The 21,339-nt window shown below is 40.3% G+C and overlaps 1 protein-coding gene across 2 annotated transcripts; it reads right to left on the minus strand.

Moving 5' to 3' along the window:
• Positions 1-520: 520 nt before the first annotated feature.
• RCAN2 (regulator of calcineurin 2) lies at positions 521-20,115 on the minus strand. 2 transcript variants are annotated; one of them, XM_032214347.1, is made up of 4 exons: positions 20,029-20,115; positions 8,273-8,445; positions 6,050-6,222; positions 521-681 (listed from the first exon to the last, which is right to left on the minus strand). In XM_032214347.1, exons 1-4 carry the CDS (start codon positions 20,113-20,115, stop codon positions 521-523), a joined length of 594 nt encoding a protein of 197 aa, XP_032070238.1. The 2 variants fall into 2 exon arrangements, with proteins under 2 accessions (XP_032070238.1, XP_032070239.1); XM_032214348.1 differs by having other exon boundaries at positions 6,050-6,215; positions 8,272-8,445.
• Between the last annotated feature and the right edge of the window lie 1,224 nt (positions 20,116-21,339).

The following is a 21,339-nucleotide window of genomic DNA, read 5'->3' on the forward strand; positions in this document are numbered from 1 at the left end:
GAATTCACAGATAGAACCTTCCACAGTTCTGCTCTCCAAGGCCCTTTCCTTGCAGATAGAGTATTACAAGGTGGGTATTACAAGCGCAGAAAAGAAAGCTATGCTGCACAGTAAGTATAAGGAGAAATATAGAAATATGTTTTGGAACATGTAGGGACTGCTGATCAGAACAATGCATCCAAATTTATTACTTCCATTTAATGAATAGCATTTAAAGAGTCTTACTTTGTGCACTGAAATCTGATATATGTTTCCATAAAAGAAAGGATTGTTGACTTTATCCCAGGTTGCAGCCTTAAGAAGTTTGGGAAATCCCTCCACCTCTAATCCCCTCTTCCCCTTCTGCTCTACAGGAATGTGACATTAAAATGATTACAAAGAGCACATTCTGAGCCCTGTTGTTGCTTAGGCTCCATTACCACACAAGAAATAGGCTAAGAAACTAAATACTGGATTACACAGAAAGATATGGATGACTTCTACTAGGAGGAAAGAAAAGAAGATATGTTCTTGGGGCAAATCAACTACACATAGAGGATGGTAGGCTAGGACGTCGAGTCTGCATAATTTGTGGCTTTGGTATATTGTTTGGGGCCTCCTCTTCTGTTGCATGGCCGTCACAGATGTGCACAACTACACTTGGAGTGGAGTCAGTACCTGCATGTAGTTCATATTTCTCACCTGGAAGTCAAGAAAAAATATTTTACAGTCACCCATTCCAATAGACTCTGAGTTACTTACAAATACAAATCAATAAAAAAGATAAAAACATACAATCCTACAGACAAAATGGACTAAAACAATAACACAATTTAAAAGAATCAAATCAAATGAGGGCCCCTACAAACAGATCAACTGTAGACCTGATACCAAAATTAGATCTTAAGTGCTTCATGGAATCCAAAGAGAGAGGGCACTGTCCATATCTCTGGGGGGATGCTGTTCCACATTTCAATAATCTAGTAACAAGATGACTAAGGCATGAGTAACTGTCAGAAGGACCTGAAGGATATAACTGGCATACAGATGAACCTGTGCAAAAGATGGCCACAGCTGCCACTTGCTCTTCAAGCAGAAAGGCCCCCAAGTTGCATACCTGTCTAGAATGAGGAAGTGCAGTTCCATCCAAGACTAATGATGTAAACATCCCTAACCCTGTGTGAACAAATAATCACAGCCACTCAGTCATGGCTGGATTGGGCTGAAATCTGTTCTGCCTCATCCAGACCATGCAGAGACTAGGTAAGTACATTGACAACTTCACCTGCACAGCTCAGAGTTGAGATATAGAGCTGAGAGAGATAGAACAAGCTTGCACTCAATCCAGACAAGACCGAGTGGCTATTGATGTTGCCTTCCAAGGATGGTCCAGACATTCCACTTCTTAGCCTGGGGGGTGAAGTTATACACCCCTCAGAGAGGGTCCGCAATTTGGGTGTCCTCCTGGAACCACAGCTGACGTTAGAACACCATTTATTGGCTGTGACCAGGGGGGCCTTTGGCCAGGTTCGCCTGGTGCACCAGTTGCGGCCTATCTAGACCGGGAGGCACTTCGAATGGTTACTCATGCCCTCGTCACCTCAAGACTGGATTACTGTAACGCACTCTACATGGGGCTGCCCCTGAAGAGTGTTCGAAGACTGCAGCTGGTCCAGAATGCAGCTGTGCGAGCGATAATGGGTGTACCTAGATACATGTTAACACCTATCCTCCGTGAGCTGCACTGGCTCCCCATTGGTCTCCGGACCCGCTTCAAGATGCTAGTCGTATTGGACCTGGCTACCTGAGAGACCACCTCCTGCCATTCACCTCCCAACGACCAATAAGATCACACAGGTTGGGCCTCCTCTGGGTGCCGTCGACCGGACAATGCCGGCTGGTGGCTCCCCGAGGGAGGGCCTTCTCTGTAGCTGCACCGGCCTTGTGAAACAAGCTACCCGCAGAGATCCGGACCCTTACCACTCTCCCGGCCTTCCGTAAAGCAACCAAGACCTGGCTGTTCCGGCAGGCCTGGGGCTGTTGATTAATATCCAGCCCCACTTGATTGAATGGATGATAGATTAATTTTAATAATTGTATTTTTTAAATTTTTATATGTTTTTACTTTTGTTGTGAGCCGCCCAGAGTCCCAAGGGAGTGGGCGGCATACAAATCTTATTAAAGCTGAAAGGTATTGTTAGTGTCATGCTGATGTCAAATTCCAAACTGACAGAGGACTTTAGCGAGTGGTTTCATGTAGATGTTAAACAGAAGAGAGGAGAGGGTCGAGCCTGGAGACACCCCCAAAATGGGGGATTGTGGACATGACAGGACCCCCTGATCCTAGCAGCATTGACTGAAACTGACCACACTAAGAAGGGAAATGAACCACTGCAACACAGTGCCCTCACTCCTAACCTGCCTAGCCAGTCTAGAAGGACCTTGTGACCAATCATATTACAAACTGCTGAGAGATCAAGGAGTACTAGACTGGATGCAGCAGTACCATCCCAGCTCTCCAAAGATCATCAGCAAGTGTGACCAGTCAAGCCTCTCAACTGAACTACCAAACTGAACTACCAAACTACTGTCTGGCGCTTGGGCCTATCCATGTTCCTGTGTTGGAACTGGAATTTGTTCAGCTTGTCATTGTGATTATGATTTCCTAGGGTGGGCCACATCCTTAGTATTTCCTGATGGTCTCTCATCCAAGAACATCTAATTCAGATTTTTAAAAATCAGTTACTGTTACCAGGTGCTGCCACAATCTATGATAATGCAAGGTCACTTGAATGAAACAAGAGTCATTAAAGTAACTCAAAATACTAGGAATCAGAATATCAGTAAAATAACTAGTTGGATTTTAATTTAGAACTTAAACATTTATAAGCTATTGTTCCAAATAGCATTTGTGCTCATTAAAGGCAGACACCAATTTTCACCAATAGAAGATCTATTGGTCTAAGACCAAAATTGGAATCTGGTAACTTTTTTTCAGACTAACACAAAAAGCTTGTGCCTTTTCATAAAATGAATTCACTAGAAAAGTTGCTACCAGACTCCCTCACATTTTTTGCCACCGTAGATTAACATAGTTCTCCTACAAAACTGAGCTGTGGTGGCACAGTGGTTAGAATGCAGTACTGCAGGCTACTTCTGCTGACTGCTGGCTGCCAGCAGTTTGGCAGTTTGATTCTCATGGGCTCAATATCCATCCTCCCAAGGTCAGTAAAATTAGGACCCAGATTGTTGGGGACAATATGCTGACTCTGTAAATCGCTTAGTGGCGGCTGTAAAGCACTGTGAAGCAGTATATAAGTCTAAGTGCTATTGCTACTGCTACTTCTGTAAATGGTACAACACACACACAGATAAATAACATGTATAGGAAGCCCACAAATTACAACATATACACTACATACAGTATATGCTTCCAGCTTCCATCCAGAAGACACTGGCAATCTATTGTCTATTGCCAGGTTTTATGCTACAGCCATATTTATTCTGACCCACTTGACAGATATGCTCAACTGATGGCATTAAAACAGAGATTCAGGAGACTAAACAACCCACCCAATGAGATGAACAAACACATCTGTATAGTCAGATCAATTTCTAAGGAACACCTATTAAAAGCCAGATTACAGAAACAGAACAAAGAAGACCATTGGTCTTTTCACAACTTCTAGTTCAAGCCATTCAAACACACTATTAATAAGCTACAGCCCATACTGGACATGGATCTTTCTTAGGTACTGGGCAGCAAGTCCATATTTGCATACTAACAACCACCTAATCTGGAGAAGATTCTCACAAGCAAAAGAAAACAACAAAACAGTAATGTTCACTTGGAATCCAGACCCAGATGTCTAACTTGTTCCTATACATACCAACAACACCATAACAGATCCCAATTATTTCATGCAGAAGACTCACACATTCTTCTGCCATCATTTGGCAGCAATGTTCCTCTGGATGCTATGTAGGACAAACAGACCAATCTTTGGCCAAAAAAAATAAACCCTCAAGTCAATTTAAATTCTATTTCAGTCTAACCATTCTTGTTTATCCAATGGAATGAGTTACAGCCATTTGGCCAGCCTGAACAGTGCATAAAAAATGATGAAGTCCCAAAGGTCACTGCAAGATTTCTGACCGAGATTGTCCATTTGCTGCATGCAATGTTGTCTCCAAATGTCCTAGCCAATGCCCAATCTACCTGGCCTGATGGAGGGTTGGTTTGTAAGACTGTGGGAATGACTGCTATTCAACATATACATGAAACCGCTGGGCGAGATCATTCGGAGGCACGGGATTAAGTACCACCAATATGCGGACGATACACAGTTGTATCTGTCCGCCCCGTGCCAACTCAATGAAGCGGTGGACGTGATGAACCGGGGCCTTGAGGCTGTTAAAGACTGGATGAGAGCTAACAAACTGGTGCTCAACCCGGAAAAGACCGAGTGGCTGTTGTGTTTTCCTCCCAAAAATTCGGCTAATGTTCCATCAATCAGGCTGGGGGGGGCAAAATTTATACCCCTCAGACAGGGTCCGCAACTTGGGAGTCCTCCTGGACCCACAGCTGAGTTTTGACCATCATTTGTCAGTTGTGACCAGGGGGGCATTTGCCCAGGTTCGCCTGGTGCGCCAGTTGCGGCCCTACCTGAACCGGGAGGCCCTCACAACAGTCACTCGAGCCCTTGTGATCTCTAGGCTGGAATACTGCAATGTGCTCTACATGGGGCTGCCCTTGAAGAGCATCCGGCGACTTCAGCTAGTCCAGAACGCGGCCGCGCGAGTGATCGTGGGCGCACCACGGTTCGCCCACATAACACCGATCCTCCATGAGCTGCGCTGGCTACCTGTTGATCGTCGGGTGCACTTCAAGGTCCTACTTACCACCTATAAAGCGCTCCATGGTAGTGGATCTGGCTATCTGAGAGACCGCCTTCTGCCAATTACCTCCCTGCGTCCCATCAGATCGCACAGGGTAGGCCTCCTCCGAATTCCATCCGCCAGTCAGTGCCGACTGGCGACTACGCGGAGGAGAGCCTTCTCAGTTGCAGCTCCGACGCTATGGAACAACCTCCCCGTGGAGATCCGTACCCTCACCACAGTCCAGGCCTTCCGCACAGCCCTCAAGATCTGGCTATCCCGTCAGGCCTGGGGATAGGATTTTACTCTCACCCCGCCCGAATGTTGAGTGAATGTTGTGTTTTATGGTTAATTTTTTTACTCACGTTTTTCTTTTATGTCTTGTCTTGCACTCCCTTTCCCCATTGTTGTAAGCCGCCCTGAGTCCCCTCAGGGAAAAGGGCGGCCTATAAATGTTCAATAAATACTAAAAAATAAATACTAAATTAATAGGAATTGGCAACTGAAACTTTACAAATGAATCATTTTATTTTATTATTTAAGTTTTGCTCCTGTGTTCAAATTTCTACTATTGTATGAGATCCCAAATCTTTCGACTTTGGTATTGAGTGCAGGCAATTTCAATTTAAAAATAAGGGTGTGCAGATTAGACCCTGGGAATTTTGTAATAGTTATGTTGACCTTCATACAATGTTCTTTCTTTTTTATTCCAAAGGCTGATTTTGCCAAGGCAGGGAGGGAGGGAGGAATACAATAAGCAACAAAGAAGAAAAGGCTAAGCAGGCGAAAAGAATGCAGAAAGGGATCCTAATTTAGGGGGCTGGGAGGATAAAAAGAGAGAGGAAGAGTGAAAATTAAAAAAAGTTGAATGGAGAAAAACTACAGTGTGAGAGAAATGAGAAAAAGAGCGGTGAGATAATGCACATATACATGAAAGAAACTGAATCAGAAGGGCAGACTCAGGGAATACTGGCTCTGGCCATGCCCATAGCAGTCCACTCTCCTGTGCCCCTCCATCAATATCCATCACTCCTGCAGCCCCAGAATACTGCCACACTTGATCACTCTTATGCAACTGGAAAGAAGAATGGTGAGTTTAACAATGAAAGCAGGCATAAGCATCCATTATGATTGCTTTGTTTTCTGGTCTTGACTTCCTAAACTTGAAAATAAGAAGAATCATGAAACTGACCTGGTCCCAGTTTAGAAACAGCATACAGGAGGTCATAATTGATGACTGGTGTATCATCAGTTTTTGATTGCCAACCTACAGGAGGAGAGGCTGGAGGTGAGATGAGGAATTGCTTGGATGGCTGGGGTGGAGCCAAGTGGAAGGCCTCTCCATCATTCTCCAGAGCCTGGACCGTTGCAGAGATGAGAGGCAAAACAGAGTATTGTTTCAGGATAGTAAGGACAGAAGAATAAAACAATTATGTTCAGTCCAATATCCCCCATAATTTTGGAACCAATTTCCAGAGGGTTGTTGGTTTCATCTCAACTAATCTGGAAGGCACCAGAACGGAAAAGAAGGCTGCAGTAAAGGACAGAAAGTGGATCCACAAATAAAGGCTCTGCTATTTCCAGGTAATATTGAATTACACTCATAACTGTGTTCCCCTTTCCAAAGGGATGGGCTAATGTAGCTGTCTATAAGGCCAATGGAAACAAGCTAAAATTGTCTTTTTGACAACCGGTGCCACACTTGATCTGCAAAGAAAATAAAGGGATGACTTTGCTCTTTACAGAAATCCTATAGCTGTAGGGCAGAAAAGGTGATGTCTAAGCAATCACAAGATTCCTTGCTTCAGCTAATTTATACCTGACTATTTAAGATGCCTTGAGTCATCATGGGCGAATAGGTGACAATATAAATTCAATAAATAAATAAATAAAACTCAAATAGTGTGATTCTGGGCAGCATGAATATAAACATCAGACCACTATGGCTGCTTTGAGTATTAAAAAGGGGACTGGAATCTAAAACATATGAATAACAGTTGCAGGAATTGGGGATGTCTATTTTAGTGAAGTGAAGGACTGGGGTGACATGATAGCAGTGTTCCAATATTTGAGGGGCTGCCACAAAGAAGAGGGAGTCAAGCTATTCTCCAAAGCACCTGAGGGCAGGACAAGAAGCAATAGGTAGAAACTAATCAAGGAGAGAAGCAGCCCAGAACTAAAGAGAAATTTCCTGAACAATTAATAAGTGGAACAGCTTGCCTTCAGAAGTTGTAAATGCTGCAACACCGGAGATTTTTAAGAACATATGAAAACCCTGAAATGCTATAGGGTTTCCCGCTTGAGCATGGTGTTTGGACTACAAGACCTCCAAGTTCCCTTCCAACTCCCTTATTCTGTTATTCTATTAAAAATGTTCCCCATAATTTCACACTATATATACGTAAGGAAAGTGGGAAAGTACACTAGCCTGGAGCTTGAGAACAATGAAGTTCCAACCCATGCATCTTAGTCATTTATTTATCATATTTAGAAATAGTAAAAGAGATACTTCATCATCAGCTACATTAATTCATGTTGTCTCTATGTAAATTTGGTTGGTCCTGCAATATGACAAGATGAAACTATTTTAAGTAATACCATAAAGAAAATATAGATCATAACGTGACAAAGGTAGCAAAACATTTTTATCTTTTAGTTCAGATTAGCAGGTGGCTGCTCTTTTGGCTTTGATTATCATGGGGCAAAGCAAAGACAGAAGTTTTCTTTTTCTTCCATGCAATCATGTTCAATTCCAGATTAGTCCCTAAACTTTTCTTGGCAAGGTTTTCCAGGAGTGGTTTGCCATTGTCATTGTCTCTTTCCTAGGGCTGAGAGAAAGTAACTGTCCCAAGTTTACCCACTGGCTGTCTAGAACTCACAGTCTCCCTGTTTCTAGCCTTGCCTGGTATCTTAGCCACTCAATCAAACTAACTCTCAGACTTTCTAGTATTCCAGGATTTGAGGGGCTGCCATGAAGAAGAGTGGGTCGATTTCTTTTCCAAAACACCAGAGGGCAAGAAAACACCAGAGGGCAAGAAAAGAAACAATGGATGGAAACTAGTCAAGGAGAAAAGCAACATGGAATTAAGGTGAGACAGCAGTGAGAATAATTAACCATTGGAACACTTGCCTTCAGAAGTTGTGGGCGCTTCATCACTGGAGGTTTTTAAGAATGGACTGGACAGCTACTTGTCTCAAATTGTATACGGTCTCCTGCTTGAGCAAGAGTTGGGCTAGAAGACCTCCAAGATCCCTTTCAGCTCTATTCTGATTGATTAATATTTTGTGCACTTTACCCTTACACGTATTATTATGATTATTTCTGGTCTTTTGTCTGACATTAATATGCTCAAAACTTAAATTACCTCATCTGCATCTGGGCGAAGAAAATGCTTGGGTAAAAAAGAACCTTACCTTTGCAAAGTAAAGTTTTAGTTCCTTCCCTTGGAACTGTGTTTCGTGAAGTTCTGTTCTAGCATTAGCAGCTGATTTGGGGCTATTGAAGTCAATTTTTATGCGTCGAAAACTTTTAAACAGTTGAAATGTCACACAGTCATCATAAGCACGGAACAAGCTCTCAAATTTCTCCTGTAATGGTAAAAAAGTTATCTGGTTATCTTGAAAGTCTATTGAATCTCTGTAAATGTGATAAATATAAGAAAATAGCAGTGATAATTGAATTTTAGGACTAAACTATCTTTATATACCTAAACTCTTTCCTTTATTAATTTTATATCATAGTACACAAATTCATACGTAATATAAAACCATATAAAGAAAGTACATGTAGTAGAATAATGATCAACACATATCAATCTGACCGACCAGGGGAGGGGGGAGCTGAGGAATACTTTACTGTGATGATGCTAAAAAGCCATACAATATTTTGGAACTGAATAATTTGAATCCCTTAATTCTAATCCCTTCCTTGCAATTATTTCAGTCATTTTCACTCCAATCTCACTGTCTTCCAAGGGACTGAGATATATTCATATATTTTTCGGTATCACTCATTTGCATCCTTTGTGGCCAAGAATCCACATCACATTAATCTGTTGTTGTTGGCATATTTGCATACCTGCTTCCCAAAAGTCAATATCCATCTATCAACTCATAAAGCATTGGCATGTCTGTTATAAGTTGCAACCTGACACCATCACTGAATCACAAGAAAGAAAAGGAAAGGCCAGCAAGAGTCAGTTTTTTTCTGGCTGGACTGGACATAAATAGCTACAGAAGCATGCTCCCCCCCAAAGGAGATAGGAGGGGGAAGTTGTGTTGTAGATCAGTTAGAGCTCAGCAGATCACCACAAAAAACTATTCACAAGTCACACTGAATGTCTCCATAGGAAATCTTCCATTTTTGGATGGAAAATACCACGTTCCTAACATTAATCCTAACTTGATCCAGCTTCAACCAGCTTGAGTGGTGAGTTGACAGGGAGATTGAAACTCTGTTGTGAGAACATGCCATCCATAAATAATGACTGTCTTGGAGTTTGGGCAAGAAATTTGTGTCGATGACATGGTACTTTTGGTACATGGTACAATATCATACTTGTGTGTGTCTCTGTGTGCCTGTTGACCCTAGATGAGTCCATGCAGTTTTCTTGGCAAGGATTTTCAGAAGCCCTTGCCTCTTTCCCAGGACTCAAAGTAATCACAGCTCAAAGGATTAGAAGACACTATCATGGTCATACAATATAAAAATGGGAGCAATGGCAATGGCACTTAGACTTATATTCCACTTCACAGTGCTTTACAGCGCTCTCTAAGCGGTTTACGGAGTCAGCATACTGCCCCCAACAATCTGAATCCTCATTTTACTGACCTCCGAAGGATGGAAGGCTGAGTCAACATCAAGCCCATCAGGATCAAACTCCAGCCTGTGGACAGAGTTTGCCTGCAATACTGTATTCTAACCACTGTGTCAGATCCCTAAAAGTGATACTGCCATTCACTTGGGAGGAGGGGGGCCTCGGAATTAAATCACTAGCTGTATCTGTAACGATTGAGTTTTACAACTTTACAACTGGTTTCCTGTCACTGGAAAACTGAAGGTCCCAGCATCTCTTGAGGGATGTTTATGATAGCCATGTGGGATATCTTACTTTAATGTCTAACTAGAGATAGCCATGGGAACGTGTGTTATTAGACTCTCAGGGCAGAAGAGTTAAGGAAACATCTTCACATTTGTGTATTGGTCAGAATCTGCATTTGGACAAAGGGGAGGGGTCATTATCAGTTTAATCCCACTTGCATTGCCTAAAGGGTTTCAGATGCTGCTTTGCCTCTAATGGTTTCCATCCTGCTTGATTAAAGGTTCCTTTTGAAATAATCTGTTTCAAGAGTCTTTACTTTCTTAAGTTAGGAGAGAGCCATTACACACTGCATCACCAGGGCTCAAGGAAGCAAATGGGAGCAATACAAACTTCTTAACAGAAAATACAAGACAACATGAATAGTATAAAGAATAATCCTTATACAAGTAATGGGGGGGGGGGTCACATGATATATATTATGGTATGATATGTATCCATATGTATATGGATTCCCAGAAATAAATGCAGACTACAGAATGCAGGTGACCCTGAGGGCACAGATAAACATCCACGTGGCCTCAATGACTTTCACAAAGAGTGCTAACGACCACATGACTTCAAGGAATATCAATCCTTCCAAGGAATATCAATCCTTCCATTCTCCACCATTCAGCCAGAACTGAAGAAGTTTCTTGGATGAAAAGTAAAATGTCTTCTAGTGAAACAAGGAAGACAGTTGCCTTTTGAAAGAAAGCACCTTTGGGACAATCATGATCTGGACTGTTGAGAATCTCCATAGAGGTGGGCTACTTCCAGTATGGATGAACCAATAGTTCCAACCACCCACCCCAGGCCAGCCTGTCCTATTTATCTCACACTCTGGTTTTGTTCCCTGCCCAGGAAGCCCAGCTGAATGCTGCATCTCACCTACTGTATTCACTGTGGCTGCCTGAGAAGATATGATGTGTGTTTGAAGCCGCGCAAGAACAAGGAAGCTGTCCGTGCAAGCGAAGAGAATGTGCACTCTCACATTTCCAGCTAGCCGGTTGTTAACATATGTGCAGCCAACCTCTGCACGGTATGTATTAAGTTCTCCAGTGCAAAAATATCTGCCCTGTACCTAAACATGAGTGAGCAGCTCCAGAAAATAATTCTGTTTGTATCTTCTGCATTACATTTCCTTCTGCGTTAATTGTTTCCTCTTTCCCACCTTATCTCCCAAAGTAGGCTATGGGGCACAAAAGCTAATATGTTAGTCTTAACATACTGCAAAAGTCTTTATTGCTATTTCTTTAATCTAATAAACTGATTAATCAATAGTACAGCAAAATAGATGCTGCAGACACCTAAATGCAGCGAAGCCTAATTTTAATATATTAGTTACAGAAAGGAGTTTGATCATTCCCGGGGTGTGGTAAATTGAAGAACATGTTACTGCAGTGATCCACATGACATAAGTAACATGATTTATGTAATGAGCTCATTATACTAGTGATACATCTTATACAAATATAAATTTACAATTATGCAAATGACATATGGCATAAATACATACATTTTCAAATGATGCAAATCACCACAGAACCTGACCCATTGTATGCAAAGTTCATTGCACAAATTATTATTTATTTAACGATAAATGGCCAGTTACTATATCTAAACATGTAATTATCATCAGGTAATTCCTAAACTAGAGAAAAGAAATACTAAATTGGCTGCAAAGGATTCCAACCTTCACAGTTTTGGCTAACATAAATGAGTATGCACATTTGTACAATTCTCATTTGTTACAACAGAACAAGGGATATGGAATAAGCAATAAAATCTGAAATTCCAGAAATGTAAGCCATGAAAAGCAGCAAAAATTTATCCTGAGATAAAAGTGGGGACTGGATGCAGAGAAACCACAAGATGCTTCTTTGGGTTTTGTTGTAACTTTTTTTTAAAATATATTTTATTCATTTTTCACATTCCATTTGCAATCACTTATATACAGGGTATTTACTATAAGAAAAGAAAAAAAAAGAAAAAGGGAATAAAACGAACAAATAAAAAGGAAACACAACTCATCATTCACAACCCCACCTAACCCTTCCATCCTCCATACACCCCATCTACCCCCTCCAACTTTCCTTTCTCCCTCTAACACTCCCCTCCTACTTCCCTTTCCCCTCAAACCTTCCTTCTCCCCTTACTCCCCGGACACCCTCCGTACATTCCCCTTACTCCTTCCTTACTCCTCCCTCTTCTTTCCCTCTACCTCCCTCCTTGGTGTATGCCTTTATTCGAGTGTTGTTTGATCTGATAAAATGAACCAAGGAAAAAAAAAAGAAAAATAAAAGAAAAAAAAGAACCGCCGTATATAAATACATTCTTGTTCTTATTAAGACTATGTTAACACCCCCCCACCCCACCCCCCACAAATCCCCATCCCTAATCCTCCCGACTTCCCAGGGCCCACACCTGGCACTACCTTGTGTCTAAAATATCTTGTATACATATGGATTAAAAAAATAAAAGTAATATATCAAAAGAAAGAAAAACAGAAAAAAAAGAAGAGAGAAAAGAAAAAAGAAAAAAAAAGAGAGAAAAAAAAGAAACCACTCTTTGTGTTGATCTCAGCCCCCCATCTTTATCTATGCTTAAATAGTATAAATCATTCTATCTATATTTTATTCTCGTCTCTTACTTCTTTGCTATTTACCCCAACCTTCTGTAGATTCTCCCGTTCCTCTTCCTAAACCTCGTGATCCCTTCCGATAAAATTTAAGCAACATGGTTCATGCCATATATTCAAATATAACTTTACAGACGAGTAATCAAACTTTCCCTTCTAGTAAAATTTAAACAGCGTAAATGATCTTTCTTAACCCCCTTTTCAAACAGTAGTTCAAAATAATCTAGCCAAGCTTCCCCTTCTTAGTAAAATTAAGCAGCGTAGATCAAATATTACTTTACACAGGAATCAATTTCTATCTTAAGATAATTCCAACCGACTTCCTCTTCTAATAGGATTTAAATAACGTAGTTCATTCCACATGCATTTTACCCTCATCCCTTACTTGTCTGATATTTACCACTATCAAATTTATACTAGCATTTGTTTAAAATGTAACTCAGAGCGATTTCAACCAACTTTCCCTTCAAATAAAAGTTAAATAGCATGGATCATTCCACATATTCAAATAATACTTTCAGCAAGAGTCAGTTAACCTTCTATTTTAAAGTAGTCCCTTCTAACAAAGTTTAAACAACATAAATCATTCCGCATTCTTTTTACACTTATCTTAAGATAATCCCAACCAGCTTTCTGTTCTAATAAGCTTTAAACAACGTAAATTTTACCCTCATCCCTTGCTTGTCTGATGTTTACCACTATCAAATTTATGCTAACGTTAATTTAAAATCTAGCTCAAAGTAGTTTCACCCAGCTTTCCCTTCTGATAAAAATTAGTCCGCTTTTTCTACCGGAGAGGGGTCTCAAACCCCCATTCAGTCCTCAACTTTAGCAAGCATTTTGAAATGTCTAAATTCTCGATCTCCGTTTTTCTGCTTCTCCGAGGGAGGAGGGGCTGGTTTTGTTGTAACTTTGAATCAGTTTTTGATTCCTGGCAATTGCCTGGACAAATCCCTGGATCATTTTTGGCAAGATTTTCAGAAGCGATTTAGAATTTAGAAGTAGTTTGCCATTGCCTCCTTTCTATGGCTGAGAGAGAGTAATTGGCCCAAAGTTATATAGATAGCTTCATGGCTAAAATAAAACTCATGGCCTCCCAGTTTCCAGCCTAATGCTTTTAACCACTACACTGGCCCTTGATATTGGTTTTACAGTAGTTTATATTTAATTTTGTGACAAGTGAAATGGCTTTTCAGCTCTGAAATTGAGAAGAAAATAAATCTCCTATTGGGGGGGAGGATAGAATAACAATTATAATTGTCTTAGTCTAGCAGAAATAAAGAAATATTACAGTCTTGATATCAACAACTTAGAATGTAATTTTGGTTTGTGCATTAGGCATTCAGTGAAGTAAGACAAATTGTGTTGCACATTCTAGCGGATAGAGTAAATTGGACTGGTTTTACCAATGTAGAGTACTTGTGGGCTGTTCTTGATCATGCATCTAATTTGTTTCACTACAGAAGGTTATATAGGATTCTTAATTCTTTGTGCCATAAGCCTTTAATAACAAAATTTCCAGAGAAGACTTTTAAAGATGCTCTTGACTGAATTCTAATTCATGCAGCTAAAATCAGAGTTCAGTCTTCCAGGAAATATTTGGTTCAGGGCAGATGTTGCTTGCACAAGGCATCACGCTGTTTCAGCTAAGTTTTATTTATCTGTGATGCATAATAGTAAGGACTTCAGCAAAAACACATGTTAATTTTCGGCTATTCTTCCTGATTTCAGCAGTCCTTCCTGATAGTAGTTAATCCCAGGAAATGCATTCTCAATTCTCAGCAGTTGACTTTTAATTGAAGCACAAAAGTAGCAATAGAATTTAATTTATTTTTTTAAAAAATATTTATTAATCAAAATTATCTAGCCACCCAACTAACCAAAAACAGCTCTGGATGGCACACAATAATCAGATAAAACAACAGTGTAAAAGCTACAGATATTAAATGTAAAAATCCATATTAATATCATAAAAGCTTAAAAGTAATAAGAAAGATAAAAATGGCTACCTCAACGATCTATTGAGACACCTCAGCAAATCTCCTGTACACTGGGGAACACGATGCCTGACAACATAGCCAGGTTTTGAGAGCCTTTTGGAATATACAAAGAGATGGAGCTAATCTAATTTCAGAGGAAAGGAAGTTTCATAAGGCGGATGCCATGGCACAGAAGGCACATCTCCTGAGACCCACCAAATGCCAGTCCCTGGCTGATGGAACCTGCAATGAGTCAGCTCTTCATCAGCTCAAATGGGTCAATAACCCTACTGTTTGCTGGAGCAAGTGTTCTTTGATTGAATAGGTAGTTCTCATTTAGCAACCACAATTGGAACCAACGTGGTTATTATGGGACGTGATTGCTAAATGAAACTGTGTCTGTGCTTATGGTCTTCCTTTCAGCTTTCATCTCCTTCACAGGCCTGAAAAATATTGTAACTGTAAGGACTAGTTACAAAATTACTTTTTCATCACTGCAACAAGGCAGTCGTTAAACAAGGTCTACTTGTAGACGACAATACATTAGCTTTTCTGAGTGTCTTCTGTACTGGGAGGACCAGAGAGCAGGACCAGAGAGGTTATTCCATGCCACTTTGGGCAATTTTCCTACATTAGGAAGCTTCCTTCAGAGCCGAGAATGTGAGTCCATAACACTTTGCTGATGCCATAAAAACATGGATGACCCTAGCAAGAGTCCATAACATCAGAATGGTGGACAAGACCAGGGATTGAAGATCCACCCCTTTCAGCCACGCATTTCAAACACTCAAAAAGAGACAGGGCTTCAAATTCCTGTTTGTGCTCACTACTCTGATGTCATTGACCATTCCTGAAGATATCCCTGCATATGATTGTATTTTTGAAGTTTATTGAAAGTCGAATTATAAAATCCCTTCAAGACAAGGAACTGGAATTTGTAGCAAAACAAGCCATAACTTTGTCCATGGTGTTGGAAAGGTATATAAAAACAGATTGTTATGTTGCTGTGCTTGTCCAAAGAATCCCCTCTATGGATTCCTGGAATGGTACAATGGTCACCATTTAGTTCTTATTATAGGTCAGCGCATAACATGAATAAGAAACACAAAATAATACCAAAACAAAGAACACACAGGCCTCCTTGCTGGAAAGAGACTAAAATCTTCCAAATTTTGTTGTGAAATAGGCATACTTCTCACCTGAAGAAGTGCAAAAGAGAGAGGTATTTTTCACCCTTCCTTTTGTTTTCACTTTTAGTGGTCATTTAGCAATCATCTGCAGAATTAAAATGCTGAGGAGGAAATATACTACTCCTCTCTTTAAAATCTCAGTTTAAGCTCACGTGTTGGCTTCCACCCAGAGGTGGGTTCCTACCAGTTCGCACCTATTCAGTAGAACCGGTTCATCAAATCTACTGAACCAGTTAGAAGAGGTTCCACCAGTGGACCCAGAAAGCAGGCCACACCTACAGAAGAGGTTCCAAAATTTTTTGAAACCCACCACTGCTTCCACCCAAGTAAGCAAAGTATGATAAATATTTGGAAAAGAAATGATCAATGGGAAAGGGAAGAAATAAGTATAAATTAGTATGTATCTTATATGCTATAAATCCATATTGCAATGTAGATGAGGAACCCTGTTTTAATCAGCACATGAAGATAAAGCATGAGAGGGAAAAGGAGGGAGGAAGTCCTTTGCCACTTTTGCCTTCAGGAGAAACACAATCTAGAGCAAATTATACTATACCGCACAATTGAGGAGTAGTGAGTTAGAGTGACAATTTTACTAAAGTCAACCTTGAGACAAAGAAAAGGCAAAACCAACAGCCGTGCCATCAGTACCAGAGAGATGCTTGATCACCTTGCCTCCCTCCCTGGGTGTAAGGAGACAAAGCTGCTGAATGGAAGCAGAATTTGTCTGCAGACAGCAAGATCAAATCAAATCAGCAAGGTCAAATCAAATCTTTATTACGGTCAAAGACCAGCATAAGGAAGGCAGGGTACAGCCAATTAAATATATCAAAGTCTAAAATATGATAATTATAAAAAGCTATGACATTTTAGATTTTGTCTTTATATATACTTCTGGTTTATATCTTTTAGCTTTTTATATTTATTATTGTTTAGATTCTGATGTATTTTCTATACTTTCTGATTGGCTGTAGCACACCCTTTAATGCTGCTGGTCTTTGACCGTAATAAAGAGTTGGAAGAAAAAAGTAGAAACTTAAAAATCAAAGACAGCAAGAAATAAAACCATCATGTTGATATAGCACTCTTCCATATGTTCTGCTATTGTCAGTTGCTCTGGTTTCATGATTTGTGTCATTATATTCAATGTGAGCACAATGGAGGAACCCTGCTGGATTAGACAATAGGCCTATTTCATCTAAATATTCCAGAAAGTCCACAACTAATCCATGAGGGCAATATTACTTCTTCTTCTGGAGAGTGCTGGCATTCAATCTACATCAAATGCATTGGAGTTCTTTCGTTTGCTTTGATGTATTTTCTCACAGTGTTCTGGAAACATGTACAAGTTGGGGTTTTTTTACTTGTAACTAGTAAACTAATATTTTGTAAATTTGTCTATAGAAGTGGCAGAAATGCATTGAATTTAGTAATATTCATAAATTATGTTAGGCATATATTTTCTTATAAATATGATATGACTAATAAATCATCTATTATTGTTACAGTAGCTTGTATGAGAACTTTGATAAACTGAGTAATTTTTTTTCTTTAATCTGTTTTAGATTTCCTTGGCGATAGGAGGAACCAAACAGATTATATATATATTAGACTAAATATCATTGTCTTCATCACTCTTCCACTGGATGGATGGATGGAAATGGATGGATGGATGGATGGATGGATGGATAGATAGATGATAGAGTTATACTGCTAGCAAAGAAAAATAAAATTATAAAATAGAAGCAGTACAGCCTCTTTGTCAATATCTAGGAACAGTTTATCTGTTGGTAAAATCATTAAGAAATGATTTTTTAAAAGAGAGAGAGAGAGATCATCTGTTGGATTTGTTCAAGATTTTGCCCAATGGGGTGGGGGGAGGTGTTCAGCAACATGCCCATTAATGTGACTATGTAAAATACTACTGATAGTGGCTTCTCCTTCCTTTTCTGACAACAGTCCTCCCAAATGCACATATGGGTTGTCAATGGCAGCTGCTGCCTCTTGTCTTCCCTGTTGTTGCCCTTTGCTCTACCTTCTCAGGAAAATGAGCAAGCAGCCAAAACAGCCACCACTGCTGCTCCTAGAAGCTATCTCTTACCTTGATCAATTCACAAATGGTAGGAGCAAAGAGGGTCTATCCTCTGCTTCTCTAACAGAGGAGGTCAAAAGGGAAAAGCAATCAGTGGATAAAAAAATCACTGCACAGGCCCAAGAGTACCATCAGCGCTCCAGATGAAAAGTAGAGAGGATTCCTTCTAAAGGCAGCCTTTGGAGAATTTGATAGCTTCCTGGCAATGGAGACTAAATTCCCTCTCTCCTTTTTCTTCCTGCTTCCCAATGTGTACTGGCATTTTTGCCAAGAAAGAGTCTGACCTGGTCCATATGGACACCCCAAATGGTTCTCTTTGGAAATCACTGCTGCAGTTCTCTCTTTCCCTTGGTTGAGCTCTGCAACATTTGTCCACGAACCTACACTTTGGAATGGATTTACAGGATCCAAACCAAGGGTGAAATCCTCCCGGTTCGGCCGAACTGGTAGGCACAATTGTTCCTGGTTCTGTGAACCGGTAGTAAAAAAAAAGAGCTTCTTGCGATCGTGCGGCTCACAGCTGAGCCGCACAATCGGCGGACCCTCTTTATTTCACTTTTTAAAACAATTTTTCCCTACCTATTCGCCCGAACTGTCAGGAAAAAAATGCTTTAAAAAGTGAAAAAAAGTTGGCCACGCCCACCCAGTCACATGACACCACCACCACCACCAAGCCACGCCCATGGAACTGGTGGGCAAAAAAATTAGATTTCACCATTGATCCAAACCCAGTGCTCCTGGCTATAAGCTACCAACAAATATGTCCAACATTTTCCAACTCTTTCTTTTTTCCTGTCCAATGCTTATGTGGCATCCACTGTATGAGTAACCTATAGCTATGTATAACATATAAACTATATGAGTAACATATTCTGTCTCGTTGATGGCTTGTTTTGAAAGAAACTCAAATGGAGGCCTTTTCTTACGTGAGAACAAGTGTTTAAGAAAAGGAGTCACTTTTTTCACTTATATAACAAAATGTTGAGTGCCCCTGCCATCAGGAGAAGCTTTTCATTGAAAACTGCCAGAAGACTGAATCTGGTGCTCATCCCCTTGCTGTTTCTCAGCCTAGCTATATTTGGAGTACCATTATATACTGCAGTGAGTTTGACCATGGCTTTAGATTCTAGGTTTGCCTTAAAAGAAAAATGATAGTTAAATGTTGATTGAGATGCTTCACTTTGATGCAGATGCTGTTAGGTATTCCAATATATTTCTAGTATTTGATTACATCCTCATATTTACATTATACAGACTATATCAAACTCTCATCTTGCAACAAACAGAAGATCCTGCATGCATAACCCCCCTCCTTCCCCCCCTCTCTCACACACATTCTCCTCCAACCCCCAATGCAGAGAAGGAAATTCAGGAGCCCAGGAAAGTTTAATCTTATCACATGCTCTTAAAAAGAATAAATCTATTAAACAGTATATTGGTTGCACAATGTGAATATGAAATACTAGATGTTACTGTATTCAGAATTGTGGTTGCTTTAAAAAAATAAACAAACTGATAATATATTTCATCCCTCCTCTGCCACTGACACAATTTACAGAAAATAAAACAATTTGCAGTAATGATTTTGCCTGCTGCTTCAGGGCTTTCCTTCTCTTACTGCAGTAGTGAGATGGACAGGTACAATACACTGTGCTCTTAACAAATATCACTTAAAAGGAAAGCTTTTCTGACTAGGTACACTAATAGTTTTCACAGTATTCTTCTTAATTCTTAAGGTGTTTGGCAACATCTTAAGGAAAAAGGAAAAAAAATCACTATCATTGATGTACATAACAGGAGATCAAGAAGAAATCAGATAAATACACCTCAAGTTTTCAAAATGTTATGCAAAAAAGTAAAACTGCCCAATTTTGGCTGAAATAATCCTTTAACTCAGGTGAATCACTCACATATTGGCTATGCGGTGGAAAGCCACAGATTTTTTTTCAGTTAAATAATACATCCCTATACAAACACCTGAAGGTCAACACAGCTTCAGCACAGAACATTAAAAACAAGATAAAGAAATAGCTCCCTAATCTTTTCATATGAGACTCCCAATATTCTGGTTGTTATGGTAATAATCATGACAATCTGATCTGCTTCTTTCTTGCAGGACATCAAACATTCTTGTCATCCTGCAAGTGTCCTTGTCAGAAGCATCTCTGCAGAATGAAAGGCATGCACATACCTTAACATCTTGGTTGGTAAATACCTCTATATCCACTACACAGGCAACTAGAGAAGAGACATCACAGTCCATGTCATGGGCTGGCATCTCCTTCCTGACATAAATCAAGAGCTTATGTAGCCCCAGAATCAAGAAAATAAAAGAGCTTTCTAACTCCTAACTGGTCAGGATGCTACTTCAAAAGAGAGAGAGAAAGTGTGTGTGTCTGTGTGTGTGTCTGTGTGTGTGTGAGAGAGGGGGGAGGGGGAGGAAGAGAGGGGGGAGGGAAGGAGGAAGGCACCAGCTTTTCTATTGTGCCTGGTCTCTGCCTAATTCAACCTCCAGCTAAATAAGCAAAGCCTAGAGCTGGCCAAATCTATTTCTCATTGCAATGACATCACCACATAGACTGACATCAGCTCAGTTCCACCCCCCCTCCCCAACTCTTTGCTCTGCTGTATCATCTCTAGTGCAAGAATGACATGACTATGTGTTTCATCTGAACCCAGACTAAATCAATTATGGCAAACCTAATCAGCACCTGAGTCATCATAGCTACGTCAGCCAAGTGCTTTGTTGGCAAAAGATTGATTCTGTGTTTCAAATTTTCCTTGAGAAATAAAATTCAACAGACACATATTGTACAATGTCCTCCTTTTGGAAAAAGAGAAAGGAACAGCTAACTACCTCCTGCTTGTCCTGTCAGGCAAAGCATTATAGTTACTGCTGTTTTTTTCTGATAGAATTCATGTGCCTTTAACAATGAAAAGAAATATCACATGACCACAGTGCTATCCTCCCTGCTGGACATAAATCAGCATGAGTGCCTGATACAATGAGTTCCTGGTTCTCATAGAACAAGCTTTTCTCTCGAGGACAGACTGGAAGAGAGACAGAAATGAGGAATGGACATAAATCCCTTCAAAGAGATGGTAAAGGTCCTAACACTATGTTGGTGACCTGCACTGCCTTCATGAGGAATAAGGCCACATACATATTACACCAAGAGAAAAGCAAAGATTTTTATAAGGAGGTATTCCTTAGATAAAAGCAATTGGCAACATGGCAATGGATTAGGAGATGACTATGATGGACAATCTGAAACATACAGGTTGTTCAGTAGGCATTAGGCATGTCTTGATTGCATTTTCAGACTGCATAGACCTTGGTGGCCCTTCCTCAGTGAATAAGGGAGCTTCTTGAATATTAGAGGCATGACAATGAGATGGACAAGCCACTGGATTGGTATACAGGTAATCTTCGACTTACAATCACAATTGACCCCCAAGTTACCATTGCTAAGCAAGACAGTTAAGCCAGTTCTGCCCCATT

The sequence above is a fragment of the Thamnophis elegans genome, chromosome 3 (assembly GCF_009769535.1).
Source record: "Thamnophis elegans isolate rThaEle1 chromosome 3, rThaEle1.pri, whole genome shotgun sequence".
Classification (NCBI taxonomy): domain Eukaryota; kingdom Metazoa; phylum Chordata; class Lepidosauria; order Squamata; family Colubridae; genus Thamnophis; species Thamnophis elegans.